This window comes from Stegostoma tigrinum, chromosome 6, assembly GCF_030684315.1.
Source record: "Stegostoma tigrinum isolate sSteTig4 chromosome 6, sSteTig4.hap1, whole genome shotgun sequence".
Classification (NCBI taxonomy): domain Eukaryota; kingdom Metazoa; phylum Chordata; class Chondrichthyes; order Orectolobiformes; family Stegostomatidae; genus Stegostoma; species Stegostoma tigrinum.
Window position 1 is genome coordinate 15,606,981 of NC_081359.1, and position 19,332 is coordinate 15,626,312.

At 40.0% G+C, this 19,332-nt stretch overlaps 1 protein-coding gene across 3 annotated transcripts in view; it reads left to right on the top strand.

Moving 5' to 3' along the window:
- Positions 1-434: 434 nt before the first annotated feature.
- The window catches only part of fgf14 (fibroblast growth factor 14), a 510,221-nt gene continuing 491,323 nt past the window's right edge, over positions 435-19,332 (top strand). For all 3 annotated transcript variants that reach the window (XM_048532719.1, XM_059646458.1, XM_048532718.2), the window contains exon 1: positions 435-814. In XM_048532719.1, coding sequence (XP_048388676.1) covers positions 610-814 — 205 coding nt within the window. In that variant the 5' untranslated portion in view covers positions 435-609. The remainder of the gene's footprint in view (positions 815-19,332) is intronic.

Here is a 19,332-nt window from a genome sequence, read left to right on the forward strand (position 1 = left end):
GCCACAGGATTTCACCACGTTGCTCCGCCGTCCGGCTCGGTGTGGCCTGATTGAGAATTGCAGATTCACCAGGGGCATATATAAAAAAAAACACCGTTGTAAAATACACTCTGTCCTGCAAAGAGGTGGAAGAAGCAGCAGCGTTTGCACAGCCTGACGCTGGGCTGGGCACGGCACGACCTACCGGTCCTGAGGTGGGGGCTGAACACAAAGAGGATGCGATCTGGTTCTCTCTCACTTCCTCTGGGAGCAACAGATGCTCAGTAGATCCGCCACGTCCTGCTGGTTCCCCAATCTACCAACTCCTGGGCAATGCTGCTGCTGCTTCCACTGGGGATGATTCGCCTTTCGCTGTCTCCAGATTAGTATTTTGGGTTTTTTTTCCTGGGGAGGGGAGTGGGGTTGCTGGAAAGGGGGAAGGGGTGGGCGTCCTTGTTAACACACCGACTTCTTTCTCTCCCAAGACACCTTGCGCTAGAATAGAAAGAGCAGTCCCCGGTCTTCCTGCTGTTCCAATGTTGCTGTAAGCAGCATCAATTGCCTTTATTGAGAAGTCTGAGATACTATCACGTGAGGCACAGAGTGTAAGGGATCGGAATATCATTTTCTATGCGAAATTTGGTGGTTCCAGTCAGCAGACGGACTGAGCAGAGTCTATTATGCAACCAGGAGAATCTGCATCTCAGGGTGTCTCAGCTGCTGGATTGTTCTTCGCCTAAATCAATGTGGTTTCTTTGGAATATCTTCAGCAAAGGAACGCATATGCTGCAGTGTCTTTGTGGAAAGAGTCTTAAGAAAAACAAGAGTCCAGTTGGTAAGCATTTGCTCCTTCAGATGGGCTATCGTCTTTGCTTTTTTTTCTCTCTGTACCCCTTACACACGTACGTCTGGCAGATATTTTTAAAATTTTAAATGTAGTTCCCTGGTTTCCGGGTTACTGCCTATATCCATCGAATAAAGAAGTCTGGTAGAGGGCTAAGGCTGCTTCTGACGTTGGCACTGCGGTGTAGTAGATCATTGCCGTTTCTTTGGCATTCTGACACCTTAGAAACATTCAGGGGGAAGCGTTATTATAGCTGCTACTTCACGGAACAGTTCTTTTTTCTGTGTGTGTGTCATTGCTAGCAGGACGTCCCTGTTTTATTTAAACAAAGCCCTGTGTGTCATAATAGTGTGGCAGTCGGTAGCCCCGGCATCCTCAGACACCTCGCACATTAAAGTTACGTGATCTTGCTTCTCTGAAATATAAAAACATGAACGTGTGTCAGCACTCTTGCCATCGAAATTCACCCTCATTTCAGGTCCAGCCGTTACTGTCATAGACGAGACAGGCTGAAATGCTTCTCTCTCTCTCTCCAAGCTAGTCCCCAGCTAGTTTGCAAGCACCTGAGATCGCAGCTCTCACTTCAACGTTCTCGGTAATGCAGATATTTATCGTCTTCCTCTCTCTGAAGTCTGTGCGATCGAAGAGACTCTTGCCGCCCGATTGCAATAAAGTTTGAGTAACTCTTCGAAAGGTGCAATCCGACTATTTATGTGTTTTGTTTTTGGGGAAAGCCGGAGGGGAGGGCCATGCTGTTGAGTGAATATCTCGGGCTTGTGGGCAGCAACCTACATTAAGTTGAATGATGGGATTCACCTTGCTCCTAACGCTGCATCCGCGGAGACTGTGCTTTCCCCAAAGAGTCAGAAAACTGGTTAATAAAGTGCGACTCGATATGATCGAGCATTTATGGCGATGGTGTGGTTAACCCCACACTGTGCTCATTGAGGTTCCTGTGAAGTGGTTCAGCAGAAGATGGGAGCAATTGGCAGGGGGTGGAGGGCGTTGGAGGAATGATTATTTCTCATATCCCGCTACCTGACCTGATACAACCTCAGAGACACTTTTTTTTAGGGTCAAATATTTGTTGCAAAGCGCCTCCGCCGTGAGCTCTAATTCGGGGTGTTTGAGGAAAATCCGACAGCAACTCAAACAGAGCCTGTTCTCCATCATTCAGCTCTTATCTAAATATGTAGAACTTTATAGAAAGCCCTGGGCAGGTAACCTCTAGGTACTTCTATCTCGTGAACCCATCTTGTTAGTTCTGCAGTGTTTGCGCGGACGGTTGTTTCGACGGAAATTGTTGAGTTGATGCGATGTCCTGGAATCTGCCTCTGTCCCGCTTCTTGTGGAGCGAGACTTCCCAACGCATTCCTTGTATTAAAACCAACTGACCGCAAGATGTGTGTGTGTGTGTGTGTGTGTGTGTGTTTGATCATTTATACTTCATCGTAACCCTTTGACTCTTGCTGAGGAGATAACCCAAAAGGGAAAGTGGCCTAAACACCATTATTCAAACTTAACGAGTGTTTTTAAATCAGAAGGAAAGGCTGGAGTCCAAGGCGGAGGGGTTTTGTTGACTGAATTGCTGCTTTCTGCAGCATTAATTAAACTAGTGGGTCATTTAAAAAGAAACATCCAGTTGCAAAGACGCGGTAACAAGGCGACTCCGACAACCCACGTTGAGGTGTCAGTGAATTTTGTGATTTGGGACAAAAAAGAGAGGCTAATTTCATTTAATCTTCTACATTCAGGAACCCCAGCGAAGCCGATTTGACGTAACTACCTTCCAGCTTATTATAGACTTGTTTTAGTCATGGATTTCCTCATTTACATTTGAGCCTTATTCCAATTCAGTCTGGGTCTGCATTACGTGTTTCGTTACATGGCGGCGCCCCTTTATCTGAGGAAATGTTTATTTTACCACAGATGCATCGCTCAGGTGTTACTAAAAATACAAATCTTTAGATCTTTTGTTTTGATGAGGATGCAGTCCCTCCGCAGGGGCTGTGTCTGTTACCCCGCAAACATCGGCATATCCTGCATTTGCTTGAAGTTTACGGAACATTGCATTTGAGCTGAACGACCCTTCTCCTGCAACATGTCTCGAACAAAGGCAAGTCCAAATGGATGCACAAACCAACCAAAAGGCGCTCGCTTTCCTTTACCAGCGATTACTGCAAAGCCCACTCTTCCCTTAGTACTGCATCACATTGATTTACCTCGCTCTCAGCAAACTGCTTGCTGTCCACCCAGGAATGCAGCCGTACGTACAACACACGAGCATTGTACGCACATCCACAATTCAAACAGTATCTTCACACGTAATCGTACGAGTAATGTGTGTAAACATGCTATTGTGTCCCATATTTGGAACGCACATAGACACCTATCCTACACAGGTAGAAATATCTTACGTGCAGCAGGGACTGAACATAAATGTGGCCCACGAAGATAGACATGTACGTCCACAAGTATTTGATCCGTCAAATATGTGTATTTTATGTGAAAACTACATGGCGCAGGCTCCTCGTTTCTATATTCAGTACTACATTTTACCTATCAATTGTGGGAATTCATAACGAGACTGTTTCTTTATGCCTTGTGAATGTGAACATAAACAGCACTCCCATCTATTCCCTCTCGATCCCGGCTAATCTCTTACCGTGTAATGCAGTATAGTAAATACAGTAAGTGCCGCATGCTGTAGTGTTTTCATTTGCTGGTGTGTGGTGGCAGAGAGCCTTATCTTGCCCAGCTATCCCCCTGCGCTCGTTGCTTACTTCCAGCCTGCACTCGCTGCGACAAAACCTTCATGTTGTTAAACAAACAGGGCCATGGTAGCAGAGTCGCGATCTCGCGGGGGAGTTAAATGATTGCTGCCAAAACCCGACTGACGGACCCATTGTACAAAAAGTCAAATCTGAGAGAGAAGGGGAAAAGGCAAGGACGGGGAACAAAGCTTTCAGGGAAAGGGCGATTTCTCCGCTCAATCGTTAATTGTTAATGTTTTATGAAGTTTTTGTCTAAATAACCTCTCCCCCCTTTAACTTCCACTTGTTAATATATAATTCCCGTGGTGCCTGGTTCTGTTTATCTAATGGAAAAATCCAGTGATTCTAATTGAATGCTGGCGATTGGTGGAGTACTGTACTCCACACAACATCTTGACCCCAAGAATCAGAATCCATCATTGGGAATGATGGACCCATCTAAGGGATAACCCAGTCTTGAGCAATAATGAATGGATTTGCTTGCATCAACACAGGTCATGAAGACGTAATTCATTGTTGATATACAATTATGATACTTTATTGTCTAACACCAGGCAGGTAACCCATTGCAGAAAGGATCATAATGCAGTATATGAGGAAACTGTTTTCAGTGGTCGGACTATTGGTAACCAGAGGGACACAAATTTAGGTAATTGCAAAAAAAAGGGATGATACAGACGATTTTATTAACATACCTGGTGATGATCTAGACTCCACTGCCTAAAAGGTTGGTGAAATTTGATTCAATATTAACTTTCAATGTGAATTTGGATATCAATTTGAAAAAAAAGGGGTTGTGGGGAAAGATGGGTTTTGCAACATTTTTTATAACTCAAAGATTTGATATGATGAACTAAATGGACTCTACTGTTAGATCCTTTATTTACACCAGTTTTAACATTTGCAAATTGACCCTGTGTTACATAAAACAAGGGCTACACATTTAAATGAATCTATTTGTTCTGTAACAGACATCAACTTCAAAACTTAATGTCTCAAGCTGTCACTATTGTTTATCATCTCCTGTTCTTGTTCCTCAAGTTTTATTCTCCTTTGTATAGTGTAATGATTAAATAATGTACGTTCTATTCCTAAGTCATAGGATAATGAGAATGAATCACAGTTGAATTTAAAAATCCATTCCATTAAATGATCATGAAATATAATTAATCGACTGTATCGAAACTTTTCTCTTAATCCCAATTAAGAAAATTGGTATTAATCTAAATTTTAAAAACTTCCAAGATTTCAAACTTGGTGAATCCCAGGGTGACACTTTTTATTTAAACAAAGATTTACAACACCATCTTGTGTCCAAATATAAGGTATTTTTCTTTTTAAGATGCAGGATATTTTTAGAGTTGGTGATGTGGAGATGGTAAAGGTCATTGGAACTTTTCTGTACAGCCATAGAAATGGAAGTGTAGCTTTCTTCGTGTTACTGACACCCAGTGTCATAGCAAACAATGAGAAAAAACCCAACTGATACTGAAAAATGATTGACTTAACTCATTGCTTGTCATTACCAACAGATTGTCATGACCAAATCAAATGCATAATTGAACAGACAAGAAATTGGAAGAAGTGTTATTTGCTGATCACCAGAAACATGTTTACCCCATCTCTCATTCTTTCTTTTATGTAATGTGTAATTCATTGGAATTATCACAAAGGCACTTACATGCCAGAGAAAGTGGCAGAGATAGGTACAATCGCAACATTTAAAATACATTTGGACAGGTACATGAATAGAAAAGTTTTAGGGGGATATGGGCCACATGTAGGCACATGAGACTAGTTTGGTTTTAGATACATGATCAGCGTGGATGAGTTGGACTGAAGGGTCTGTTTCCCTGTCGTATGCATCTATGACTGTATAAATACATAAATTACTACCAGAAAAAGTTCATTTGGTGCCTTGAGCTAGCTCCGCCATTCAATAAAATGAGCTAATCTGATAATTCCACATTCCCACTTACCCTGGTAACGTTTCACCCTTTGCTGATCAAGAATCTATCTGTCTCTGCCTTAAAAATATTCAGAGCATTGCTTCCTCCATATTGCCAGGAAGAGGGTTCCTAAAACTTATGATCCTGTGTGAGAAAAAATTCCTTCCCAGTTCTACTTTAAAAGTGTGACCTCTTAATTTTACACAGAGACGTGTACCTCTAAAATCTCCAACTAGACTAAACAGTGTTTCCACATCCACTCTGCCAAGACCCCACATGATCTTATATGTTTTTTGTCATATCAGCTCTTGTTCTTCTAAATTCCAGTGGAAGCAAGTATCACATTTTCAACCTTTCTTTGTAAGGTGAGCTACCTGTTCCAGGTATTAGTCCAGGAAATCTTTGAACTGCCTTCAATACATTTGAATCTACCTTAAATGCCATAACCAAACCTAAACACAGTATTCCAGATGTCGTTTCAATATTGTCCTGTACATCTGAAGCAAAACCTCCATACCTTTGTATAAAGATAACAAAGTGTGGAGCTGGCTGAACACAGCAGGCCAAGCAGCATCTCAGGAGCACAAAAGCTGACGTTTTGGGCCTAGACCCTTCATCAGAGAGGTGTCTAGCCCCGAAACGTCAGCTTTTGTGCTCCTGAGATGCTGCTTGGCCTGCTGTGTTCATCCAGCTCCACACTTTGTTATCTTGGATTCTACAGCATCTGCAGTTCCCATTATCACTGATACCTTTGTATCAAAACAATAAACAACAGCATTCTATTTGCTTTCCTGATTACCTGCTTTGGTAAGTGTGAGGTTATCCATTTTGGTTAGAGGAATAGAAAGGCAATTTATTGTCTAAATAGAGGGAAACTTCAGAGAGCTTCACTAAGAGGGGCCTGGGTGTCCTTGTGCATAAATTGCAGAAAATGGGTATGCAGGTACAGCAGGTAATAAAGGCAAATAGAATTTCGGCAATTTTTTTGCGAAAGGAATAGAGTACAAAAGTAGGGAAATGTTGCTGCAACTGTGAAAGCCATTAGTGAGACTGTATGCAATACTCTAAGCACAATTTTAGTTGCCTTATTTGATGGGGAATATAGCTGTATTGGAAGAAAGTTCAGAGGAGATTCACTACATTGACTCCAGAGGATTTGCCTTATGAGCGGAGACTGAGTATCTTCGGCCTAAACTGTATGGAGTTCAGAAGAATGAGAGGAGATCCAATTGAGATGTGTGCAATGCTAAAAATGATTGATAAAATAAATACAGAATGGATGTTTCCTCATGTGGGGCAATCTAGACCAAGGAGCCATAGTATTAGGATTGGGTGGAAGATATAAAAATAGGAGAAATGACTGCTTCAAAGGGCCATGAATCTATGAAATTCACTACCCCAGAGTCTGATGGATGCAGGGACACTGAACAAACTTAAGGATGAGATTGACAGATTTTTCATCAGAAATGGGTTGAAGGGCGACGTAGATTGGGCAGGAAGGTGGAGTTGAGACTGAGATGAGATTAGCCATGGTTGTATCAAATGGTGGAGCAGGATTGAGGTGCTGAATTACCTACTCCTGCTCCCAATTCTTATGTACTTATGTATCTGCATACTAACATTTTGAGATTCATATGATGGGCAAGGTGTCTTTTTCTGTGCTGTAGAACTCAGAGTTGCTACAGTGTGGAAACAGGCCATTAGGCCCAACAAGTCCACACTGACCCTCTGAAGGGCATCACGACACAGACCCATTCCCCACACAATGTTTCCCATGACCTCTATAACTGTCTGACTCTATCAGTCTAGGACACCCAAAAACCTCTGCATCTCAGAGTTCTGCAATCTCTCACAGTCTGGAAAATATATACTTTTTATTCTTCTTGTGAGAAAGGACAATTTTATATTTTCTCGTATTATACCCCATTTGCCATAGATTTACCTTTCAACCTTTCAATATCCAACTACTTGCCTCCTGATGTCCTCTTTGCAATTTACTGTCTCCTACCGACCTTTGTGTCAACAGCAAACGTAGCAACCATACTTCCATTCCTCCATTCGAGTAATTTGTATAATCTGTAAAAAGTTCTCAAGCTTTGATCCCTGTGGCATACCACTTGTTAGATCTTGGCTACTGTATCTCTGTTTCTTGTTAGCCAACCAATTTTTTATGCCAATACTCCTACACCATGAACTTTTATTTACAACAATAACCTTTGATGTATTATCTTATAATATGCCTTCTTGAAATTTAAGAGCAGCAGATCCATCAGTTACCCTTTATCTAAAGGAATGCTTCCTTGTCAAAAATCTCAAATAAATTATTGAAACATGATTTCATTTTCACAAAACCATATTGATTCCCTGTGATTTCCTTGGATTTTTTTCAAGCATCCTGCTATAACGTCTTTAGTAATAGCTTCCACCATCTTCCCTATGGCAGCTGTTCAGCTAACTAGCCTATAGTTTCCTGCTTCCTGTCTTGCTTCCTTTCTTGAATAAAGGAGTTACATTCTCTATTTTCCAATTCAATGGAGTCTTTCCCAAATCTAGGGAACTTTGGAAAAGTAAAACCAGCGCATCATCTGTATTACTAACCACTTCTTTTTAAAGCCTTAGCATGAAGCCTATCAGAGACCTCACGTCTTCCTATTCTGTTAGTTGAAGTGCATTTCCACCAAACTCTATGAATCCCCAAAACACACATGAGCCAACAGGAAATCAGGGAACTTTCTATGTCCACTCTTGAGTGTTCATTTCCTATTGTATAGCCAGAGGATCCTACTTCTACTCTAATTTCATATTGCATAGTCAGATGATTGTCGTGTCTTTATCCAACAGTTAATTGTGAAGGTTAAAGTTAAATTGTTTTGAATCACAACAGATCCAAATCATGATACAGCTTATGACATCAGTGAGCTCCTGTTAAAATATAATCTGAGAATCCTTCAGTAATTGAACTTTTGAAACAAGTTTATCTCTTGCAGAATGGTTGTTTGTCTGGCATAATTGAACTGGTTTTCCAGGATCTGAGTCCAAGATAGTATGTACGCAATAAATTATGGAGTATTCAATGCTTTTAACGCCAGTGTGATGTCTATGTCAAGGTGTCATGAATTGGTACTCTAACCGACAATGCCATCACATCTGTTATTATGTGGAGGAATTTGGATCTATAGTTTACAGGCCAGATAGCCTATTCATAGATGGATTGATATTTGCTTTCTACATGTGTGGCTGAAAGTGAACTTCGTCCCAACCTTGCAATGTAGGAGGGCCTGATTAACATCTAATTCCATACTGGGTCCAATGGTCTAACAAATATTTTGTCAGTTGCAGATGGTGGCATTGAGAAAGTTATATGTATGTAACCAGTATCTGTATTAGGACTCTACTGCTAAGTTGACTGAAACAGGAGCATGTTCAGGGTCTACCTGACTCCTCAGCAGCCACTAAAGGTAAACAGTAGCTGTGCTGGATAGAGAGAGCTTTTTTCAGTCGTGTTGCTTTCCTGTCCGTGATTGACAACCCCTCTCCATATCCCATCCCCCAACTTTCTCAAAGAGTGCCAATTAACCTCTGTCTGACCTGCCTTGTTGCGGTTGTCAGGAACCATTCAGGGCAGCAGTGAATTGCCATCACTTGACCAGCTGCATGGATGGGCTTTAAAGATAGCATCTGCTGTAGAAATCCTGGGTGGTCCTGCCAGTGGCCACTACTTCTGCCTGCGGTGATAAGGAAAACTGTGGATGGGGTACCATGGGAGTGTTTGGGAAGATAGTGAAAGAAAATTTGCTTGGGTTCAAGGAATGAAACCCTCCGTGAAATCTGTCAAAAATGACACTTAGCTGAATTTAGATAAGATTCAGCTTTATATTACAAAAAGGACAGAAGCACAGAATGGATACAAAAACTAGTTGTGAAAATCATACTACTACTTACATATTATGACTATTAGGAAACATTGAACAAACTGGGTTAAAGAAGAGGAAATTGTGAGGGATGATTTGATAGAGGTTGTTATCATTAGGGATTTTTAATAGGTAAGACATAATAGTTCCATTTACCGGGGAGTCCAAAACAAGGGACCATTCGACAGCTCTGAGGAAAGGTTAATGTTGACCTGAAATGTAAATGCTGTTTCTTTCTCCATGGATGCTGTCAGACCAGCATTTTCTGTTTTGTTTCAAATTTTCATTATAAGCAATATTTTGTTTTCTCATAAATGTAAGATTGTCAGTGATATATCCATAGGAAGTCAGAATAAACTTCTTTACCCAGAGAGTGGTGAGCATTTAGAACTCACTATCTCACTGTCGCGTGAAGTAATTGAGGCACATAGTTTAGACACACTTGAAGTCAAACTAGTTAATGACCATGGACAAAGGAGTAGAAGGATACTCTGATAGGCAATGATGAAGTTTAGTGGGAAAGGCATATGGAGTTTAAACACCAACATAGACTGTTGGGCCAAATGGTCGATTGCTTTGCTGTAAATTTTGGTGTAATTTTATAAATGCTGACTACTTAGCGTAACTGTGCAATCCACAGGTAAATGAATAACGATACTTTACTTTCCCAGTTTAGTTTATTTTTAATTGGCTTTTTATCAATTTACATTCATTCCTCCATCATCATCAAATTGGGCCAATTGGACTAGTTAGCAAGTTTTGAGAAGAATTGTAGCTCAGGTTGAGTTTCTGGATGTGAGTTTGCTCGCTGAGCTGGAAGGTTAGTTTTCAGACGTTTTGTCACCATTCTAGGTAACATCATCAGTGAGCCTCTGATGAAGCACTGTTGTTATGACCTGCTTTCTATTTATCTGGTTAGGTTTCCTTGGGTTGGTGATGTCATTTCCTGTTCTTTTTCTCAGGGGATGGTAGATTGGCTCCAAATCAATGTGTTTGTTGATGGAGTTCCGGTTGGAATGCCATGCCTCTAGGAATTCTTTGACTAGTTACATACACATATCGTTAAGTTCATCTAACTGTACCAAATGCTTTGAGTGAGTAATATCTGTGCCAAGCCTTCATTACACGGCCACACAGTGTGCACTGACCCATACGTATAGATTAATACTCCTGTGGAAATTAGAAGCTTCTTTTCCTTCCGAATGTCATGTTCTGTAAATTGTCTCAACCACTTGATTAGAGTTAAGGTAAAAATATAATCTGGCAGATGTCTTGAAGATGTGCATACCCACATCTTAGTTTTCTTATTTATACATCGGATTTTGCCCACTGTCCACACAAGCTTTAGGATCCAACACCTTATATCTCCATGTGCTAATGGATCCATAATGCTGCCTCTTCCTCAATTTGCAGGATTCAGAACCTTGATTCTTAAAACACCAATATTTGCAGATCCCTTTATGGTGCCCATGATGTGATTTCTGCTCTGGTTGGACATATTCTGGAGATTTAATCACATATCTTTTCACCTTCTTCCACATACCTCTCCCTGCCATCTCATCCCCTGACCACCCATTCCTACCCTGGTCTTCATAGCACCATATCTCCTGATGGACAACCATCAGAATAGGCCAAAGGGTTCCATATTGCTTGGCAGGGTGATGATTGTCTGTCAGTCAAACATTGTTTTCTTGCCATCTCTTGTGTTATCATAACTAACAGATATTCAAACGGAATGGAAAATGGATCACTATTTATTTAACGCTCCATCTATGAATTTCCTCATGTTATTCCCATAAGCAATGTCCTGAAGATTAATTTTTTATTCCCAGAGACGACAGGGCAATTCTGGAGAGCTGGTACCTTCACATATCTCTGGAACATGTCTTTCAGTAGATCCCAGAAATACTTTAGCACTCGCAGATCCAGAGATATTTCTTCTCAACTTCCCAGATTCTGGGTCTTGCTATATTTCACAGTTCATACCTCTCCCTGAGAAGCCCTAGGGGCTCGAATAAACATACTGCTTTATCCTGAGGCTGCTGGCTGTCTTAAGAGAACAGTTTATTAAGGTAAAATAAAATCTTTAATAGTGGCACTTCAGATTTTAAAAATGCTGCTTCAACACTTGTTGGAGAACGCCATTAGAGTTCCACACTAGATGATGGAGGCAGAGATAGTAGGAACTGCAGATGCTGGAAAATCTGAGATAACAAGGTATAGAGCTGGATGAACACAGCAGGCCAAGCAGCATCAGAGGAGCAGGAAAGCTGACATTTCAGGCCTAAAAGCTGTGTGTTTTAATGTGCCACCTCCCACTTGTTATATGTATTAATTGAATGCTAAAGACATGAAAATGGTCCCGTGCTGTCTTGAGAATGACAGACATCAATTGCCTGCTCACTACTGAGTGACAGAGATTATTTTCCTGACACAGAGTAGGAAAGCCTTCTCCCAGCCATATTGCACCTGACCACAAAACAAGGCCAAGCAATCTAACGCCATCTGTCTAGTCCCAAATATCATTCAGATTGTTCAGTTTCCCAATTTTTCCACCTATTACTTGGCACATTATCACCCTACTGAAATAAATTATGAAACTTGAAAACCAACAATTTGGCCCAATACATTGTAATTTAAGAAAATTACAAATAATCACCAAAGAATGATAGTCCTGCCTCATTATCTGAAATATCAAAGGCAAACCTCTGTCTCTTGCTTGAGTCTTTGAAGTGTGCAAACTCCATTACTGGTCCTGGTGCCTTAAGGTTACGATTGCATTGCTGTTCCCCTTTTTGTTTCTCTTCTGGTGTTAGTTGTTGCTTCTCATGTTTAAATTTTACAGAGTTGAATCTTTATCGATACCTCAGTCTGTAAGCTTTTGCTGGAAGGAGGAGATTGGCCTTATTGATTATTCTCAAATCAATAATTTGATGGTGTTGATATTCTCCTCTTACTGAAATATAGAATCGTACAGGGCACAAGTCAGCCACTTGGTCCATTGAGACTTTGTTGACTGTTTAGAAGAGCAATCTAAGTAATTCCATCTGCTTGTTTCTTTCTAATATCCCTGCAATATGTTCCTCCTTTAAGTGTTTATTTAGTTTTATTTTGATGGCTAACATTTAATGTGCTCTCACCTTACCCCCACAAGGAAATTTGGCAATGTGCTCCAAATTCTAATCAACTCACCATTTGCTGGTTCCATTTGTACAGATACAGCCTTAGATTAGCTCTTGCAGACTGGAGTGTTGAAGACTCTCATGGGTCATGTTTTTGAATTCATGGAGCTTCATGTAGTTGTTTGTGACATGACAGATGTGTTGGAGCCTGGTGACCAGCTGAAGTTGCATTGCATTTGTTTCTGTCTCCAAGTTGCTGTTAAAGTGAATAGGCAATCGGGATTTTATAAGTTGTACTATGCTAGTGATAAAGCATGCTGTTGCCATGGCTTGATAGCATCTGTCAGTTGGAGCAAACATTAGATAACCATAACATACTATGTATGATAATTTATATGAAATGATTATGATTTTAGATATAGTCATAGTTAATTTTCATTTGAGGTAACTTTGACCAACTAAATGATCTATTAGACTAAAATGGAAGATAATGAACATCTGACTCAGATCTTCCACTGTTTCTTACTGTGTTCATACTTGCATGTGTTTTAGACTTAGTCATTCAATGGATAAAAGAAGGTGATAGTAATCAAGTGGACTTTTTTCACATTTTCAGATTTTGATGACAATTCCGTTGTTATGATTTTCTGAAAGAAATGCCTGCAACTAACCACTTATGAAAGGCATAAGTAATATCATTTTAATAAAACACATGCATAAGAATGCTTTTAATATTACATAAATTTAGTTGAAATCTTGTACAATTTTAAAGCATTTTTAATTCGTGAATATGATATCAATTGTAAATACAGCACAGAAACAGACCATTCACCAAAATGAGCTATGTGGTAATAAGATGTAAAGCTGCCTTGATTTCGCATCTATAACCATTGATTATTGATCCGTTACCCAGAATAATTTTTCTCAACATCTTGAAAATCTGTATTAGTTTACCGCTTAACCTTATTTCAAGGTGGACAGTCTAACCTCTCTTCTTAACTGAAGTCAGGAAGTTGTTGATCTTAGTATGACAATTCCATCATCTAGAAATTATTGTGGGATAAATGCTGACCACAAAACATTTATCTAAAAAAAATCATGTCCAGCGTAAACACCAGCATCACAAGTTGGATTGATTGGCCAGTTCCTGTGCTATAAATTCTTTGCAACATTTAAACTTTGTCCAAAACAACATTGCACTTTAAGTGTTTTATAGATCATAGGTCATTACTGTCTATTCAAATGATTTGTCATTTGTATTTATTCCATATGCATGATTACCTTATCCTTGTTACCAACCTCTGTATCTTTTCTGAGACTTTTATGTCTCTCCTGATGTGTGGTGTCTGAGAATTAACCACAGTGTTATAGCTGACGTCTGATCAGTCATTTATAAAGTTTTCATGTGATCTTTTTGATTTTACGCTCTGTTTCCCTGTTTATTAAACCATTAATCTATTTGCCTTTTTAACCACCAATTTATTCTTCCATCTTTAAGGATTTGTGTGTGTGATCACCGGGGCCTCCCTGCTCGGGCATACTTTTCAAGATGGTCCTGTTTATTAGCAGACTTACTTTTCATTCCATGTTATTCCTTCAGAGGTGCATTATTTTGCACTTCATTGAATTAATCGCCCTCTATTACGCTTATAACAATACTCAAGACTGCCTGTTACTTGCCAATTTGCACACCATCCACAACTTTATAAGGCCGTTTCTTTCATCTGAGTCTGATACAAAAAACAGGCCAGAAAAAAAAGGAAGAATAATGAACATAAAGCTGATCTTTGGGGAACACCTTTGCATGTCAGTCTGAAAAACAACTATCCACCAGTATAAGAGATAATGGGAACTGCAGATGCTGGAGAATGCAAGATAACAAAGTGTGAAGCTGGCTGAACACAGCAGGCCAAGCAGCATCTCAGGAGCACAAAAGCTGACGTTTCGGGCCTAGACCCTTCATCAGAGAGGGGGATGGGGAGAGGGTTCTGGAATAAATAGGGAGAGAGGGGGAGGCGGACCGAAGATGGAGAGAAAAGAAGATAGGTGGAGACGAGAATATAGGTGGGGAGGTAGGGAGGGGATAGGTCAGTCCAGGGAAGACAGACAGGTCAAGGAGGTGGATGAGGTTAGTAGGTAGGAGATGGAGGTGCGGCTTGGGGTGGGAGGAAGGGATGGGTGAGAGGAAGAACAGGTTAGGGAGGCGGAGACAGGCCGGGCTGGTTTTGGGATGCGGTGGGGGAAGGGGAGATTTTGAAGCTTGTGAAGTCCACATTGATACTATTGGGCTGCAGGGTTCCCAGGCGGAATATGAGTTGCTGTTCCTGCAACCTTCGGGTGGCATCATTGTGGCACTGCAGGAGGCCCATGATGGACATGTCATCTAAAGAATGGGAGGGGCAGTTAAAATGGTTCGTGACTGGGAGGTTCAGTTGCTTATTGCGAACCGAACGGAGGTGTTCTGCAAAGCAGTCCCCAAGCCTCCGCTTGGTTTCCCCAGTGTAGGGGAAGCCACACCGGGTACAATGGATACGGTATACCACATTGGCAGATGTGCAGGTGAACATCTGCTTAATATGGAAAGTCATCTTGGGGCCTGGGATAGGGTTGAGGGAGGAGGTGTGGGGGCAAGTGTAGCACTTCTTGCGGTTGCTGGGGAAGGTGCTGGGTGTGGTGGGGTTGGAGGGGAGTGTGGAGCGGACAAGGGAGTCACGGAGAGAGTGGTCTCTCCGGAAGGCAGATAAGGGTGGGAATGGAAAAATGTCTTGAGGGGTGGGATCAGACTGTAGATGGCGGAAGTGTCGGAGGATGATGCGTTGTATTCGGAGGTTGGTGGTATATTTTGCTTTCTGTTACTGAACTAATTTTTTGTCATTACCACAATATTTTCCTTAATTCCATTGGCTTCTATGTTCTTAGTTAATCTCCTGTTTGGGTAGTTTGTTTAATGCTTTCTGAATGTCCATATATACACCATCTATTACACCAGCTTGATGAACATTTTCCATTACCTTAAATAATTTAATGAACACAGTTTTCACTTGAAAAATCTATGCTGACTCTTCTTGATTAAAACGTGTTTCTAAATGAATATTTGCTTAGTTCCTGATAATGATTTTCAATAACATCCCTATAATTGTTATTAAGTTGATAGATATGTAGTTTCTTGGTTTATCCCTCTTCCCATTCTTGAACGCTGATGTAAAATTGACAACTGTGTCAACATGACTGTAATAATACAAAGAACTACAGATGCTGAAGATCTGAAACCAAAACAGAAATTGCTGTCAAAACACAGCAGACCTGGCAGAACGAAAGAAAGCAGAGTTAACATTTCCAGTCTGGTGACTCTTTATTAGAACTGAAGTTAACTGCTTTATTTCTACAGATGGTGCCAGACCTGCTGAGTTTTGCCAGCAATTTCTATTTTTATTCCAACACTACCCCTGTGGCTAATGACGGTTGAAAGCTTATTGTCAATGCCACTGATCTTTTTACTTTTGCTTCTTTCAGTTACTTAGGACATTCTAGCCCCTCGCTGCGTAACATAGTTTAACTTTTTTCATGCATCACTTTTAGCAGAAAGTATCATGCTATGCAATTAATTTTCCTAAATTAGTAGCGGCAATATATATATAATTGCACGTGGAATGACAGTTATCTGCCCTAAGTATTTCAGAAGACATTTTACCTCTGGGGAAATGTCTTGACCCAGTGGTTTATAAACTGAGGTTAATATGCCCTTTCTGAATTACTAACAAAATTACATGAACATAGGAGACATATATAGGCCATGCCTGAAGCTTAAAAATGCTGTCTCACTGGATGGACCGTGTATAAAACTGTGCAGGCAGGCTGGTGTACAAATAGAACTGACAAGGAACATGTTTCATTTTCATAGGCCAAGCAGCATCTCAGGAGCACATGAGATGCTGCTTGGCCTGCTGTGTTCATCCAGCCTCACATTTTATTATCTTGGAATCTCCAGCATCTGCAGTTCCCATTATCTCCCATGTTTCATTTTCAGACTCTTTACAGTTCTTGTAGTTTTGAGGCATTTGTGATGTTTTTTTCTTCCATTCTCTTCACATACATTACTTAAATAAACATATATCTCTCAACATTAATGTTGTTACATCTGGCATCTGTTGTGTGAGAGAGTGATGGAAGCACATTTATAGTGTCTTTGAGAAAGAATTTGATAAATATTTCAACTGAGAAACATTTGTTGCACTATGGGATATTTTTGTAACATTTGTAATTTTACTTTGCAACTTCAAGTGGCATCAAATCGGACTTTTGATTTCAATGTTAGTCATTTTCTAACTGACAAAATTGATGATGTGCAGTTATTGTTGCAAGCAATTAACACATTTGTATCAAATTCCCTTCTCCACTGTTTTAATCACTGTTTATTTTAACCAGCGGGAGGAATTTGATTGAAGTATGCGTCATAGTCAATTATTTCAAGGCTCCAGTTGTATTTTGCCAAAAGCCCACAAACCAGCAACCTTTTGTGCTATGGGAACACTGGATAAATGCCTGCAGAAGAAGGAAATAGAAGATTGGGTAAACTGAAGTGGGGAGGAAGGAGGCATATGTGGAGCATAAATGCAAGCATGGAGCATTTGGATTGATAGTCTGTTTCTGTGCTTTGTAGACAATTACCTGTTGCTGCTGATTATTTGGAAATTCTGGATGTCAATAAGTCTTCCAATAAGTCTTGAATGAGATGATAGATCTCTTTGCCTTATGAATGTGGACCAATCTGCACTGGAGTGTTCTTTAGCACAGTGGTAGCAGTGAAACGTGATTGGACCATAAGACAGAAAAAGAGAAGGGGGGATATGGAAGAGCGGACACTACTTTTTGCTGATTTTTGCCATCCTCCATCTGCACAATTAGTATCCCACACTCTGTTTTAGCTGTCAGTAGCTGAGTGTCTCCCTGCATTTCCAACTCAGAAATCTTCACTGTCTGGCATTCCTGCTTGCTGGTTTAATTCCTTATTACAGCAGCTCAAATTTAATTACAGCACAGCTGCAAGACTCACCTGGTGGCGGTGCACCATGATTTCATAGTTGCCTAGATATCGATTCTACAAGGATTACTGCCTTCAGTTTATAATGGATGGTTTATTTGTGATGTAATTATTACTACTTAACTTTAATAATTTCATAATGTTATTGTAGTTAGTTTAAATGATAATTTTAATTTATTTTATATATTGAAGTTTGTTCATGTATTACTATTCATCCCAATTTTAGATAATATGTCCACTGGACTTCCGGATGAAACAGGTCAATTTAACGTAACTCACCCATGCTGGTGTATATGATTCACACAAGCTTCCTCCCACTCTATTTCAGCTTTTGTATCAACATACCTGCCTATTTTGTGACTAAATGCATAACACTGTTGCCTCTGAGTCAGAAGATTGTGGGTTCAAATCCCACTCCAGAGAAATGACTGTAAAAATTTAGGTTGACTCTAATGCAGTACTGAAGTGTGCTGCACTCTTGCAGGTGACACCTTTTGGATGAGACTCAAATCCAACCCTTGTCTGCCCTCTCACATGCTTGTAAAAGATTCTCTGCCAATATTTGGAAGAAACAGAGTATTTCTAAGTGTCCTTAAAAATTGAATTCCGTATTTTGTTTGTTCTTGACCATTTATAGATGTGATTCCCCATTTTGGACTCCCTATCAAATGAAGCTATTGTATTAGTTTTAGCATGAATTGAACACATGTACAGATGAGCATTGAGCAAAAATTTTCAAAGCTCATACAGAAAAATATTATTGCGATATTCCCTGTGCAGATAACTAATATTTAACGAACAACATCACCAAAGCAAATTGTTTGCTCTTTATCACATTGTTTTTGGGAGCTTGCCATGTGCTTATTGCCTTCAAAGTTTTCTACATAATGGTAGCTACACTTTAAAAGTACTTCAAAGGCTGTTTAGCTTTGTGGGATGACATAAGGTAGTTAATAAAGCCCTTCTTTGTTCATGTATTTCTCTTGTTTCCCTTCAAGGTAGCTACACTATTTGCCTGAATCACTCCATATGCTGACAAGTTTCCAGTCTCACTATTTTCTGGATAAAGAAATTTCTCCTGAATTCCGTATTTTATTTGTTCTTGACCATTTATAGATGTGATTCCCAGTTTTGGACTGCCTATCAAATGAAGCTATTGTATTAGTTTTAGCATGAATTGTACACATGTACAGATGAACATTGAGCAAAAATTTTCAAAGCTCACACAGAAAAATATTATTGTGATATTCCCTGTGCAGATAACTAAAATAGTTACTTTCTAAAATTTGGATTACAAAATAAGGGAAAATAGTTTCCCTTCTATTTATTAAGACTAAGTTTCTTCCTTGACGTCCTTTATATTTAGGGAATACCACTCTTCTCAGAGGCCGAATGAAAATGTTAATTGCTCACAATGTTCCAGAGCTGTCTTTATTAAGGAATGATCTTAATAATTTATCCATCCCATAGTCATTTGGTTTTTATTCACCATGTATTATATGAGGGCAATTCTAAAACCATATTTTTAAAGATTGGCTTTTTCCATCCTACTTTTGCTCATCCCCAAGACACACACGGATGAGATGTTTAGGGCCAAATAAATGATTCTTGTGGCTTTCTAATTTTAACACACTTCAGATATCTGATTTTACATTTCTTTTTCATGGTTGAACGTGGGATATGAGAGTCACTATTAAGTGGTTTCAAACAGC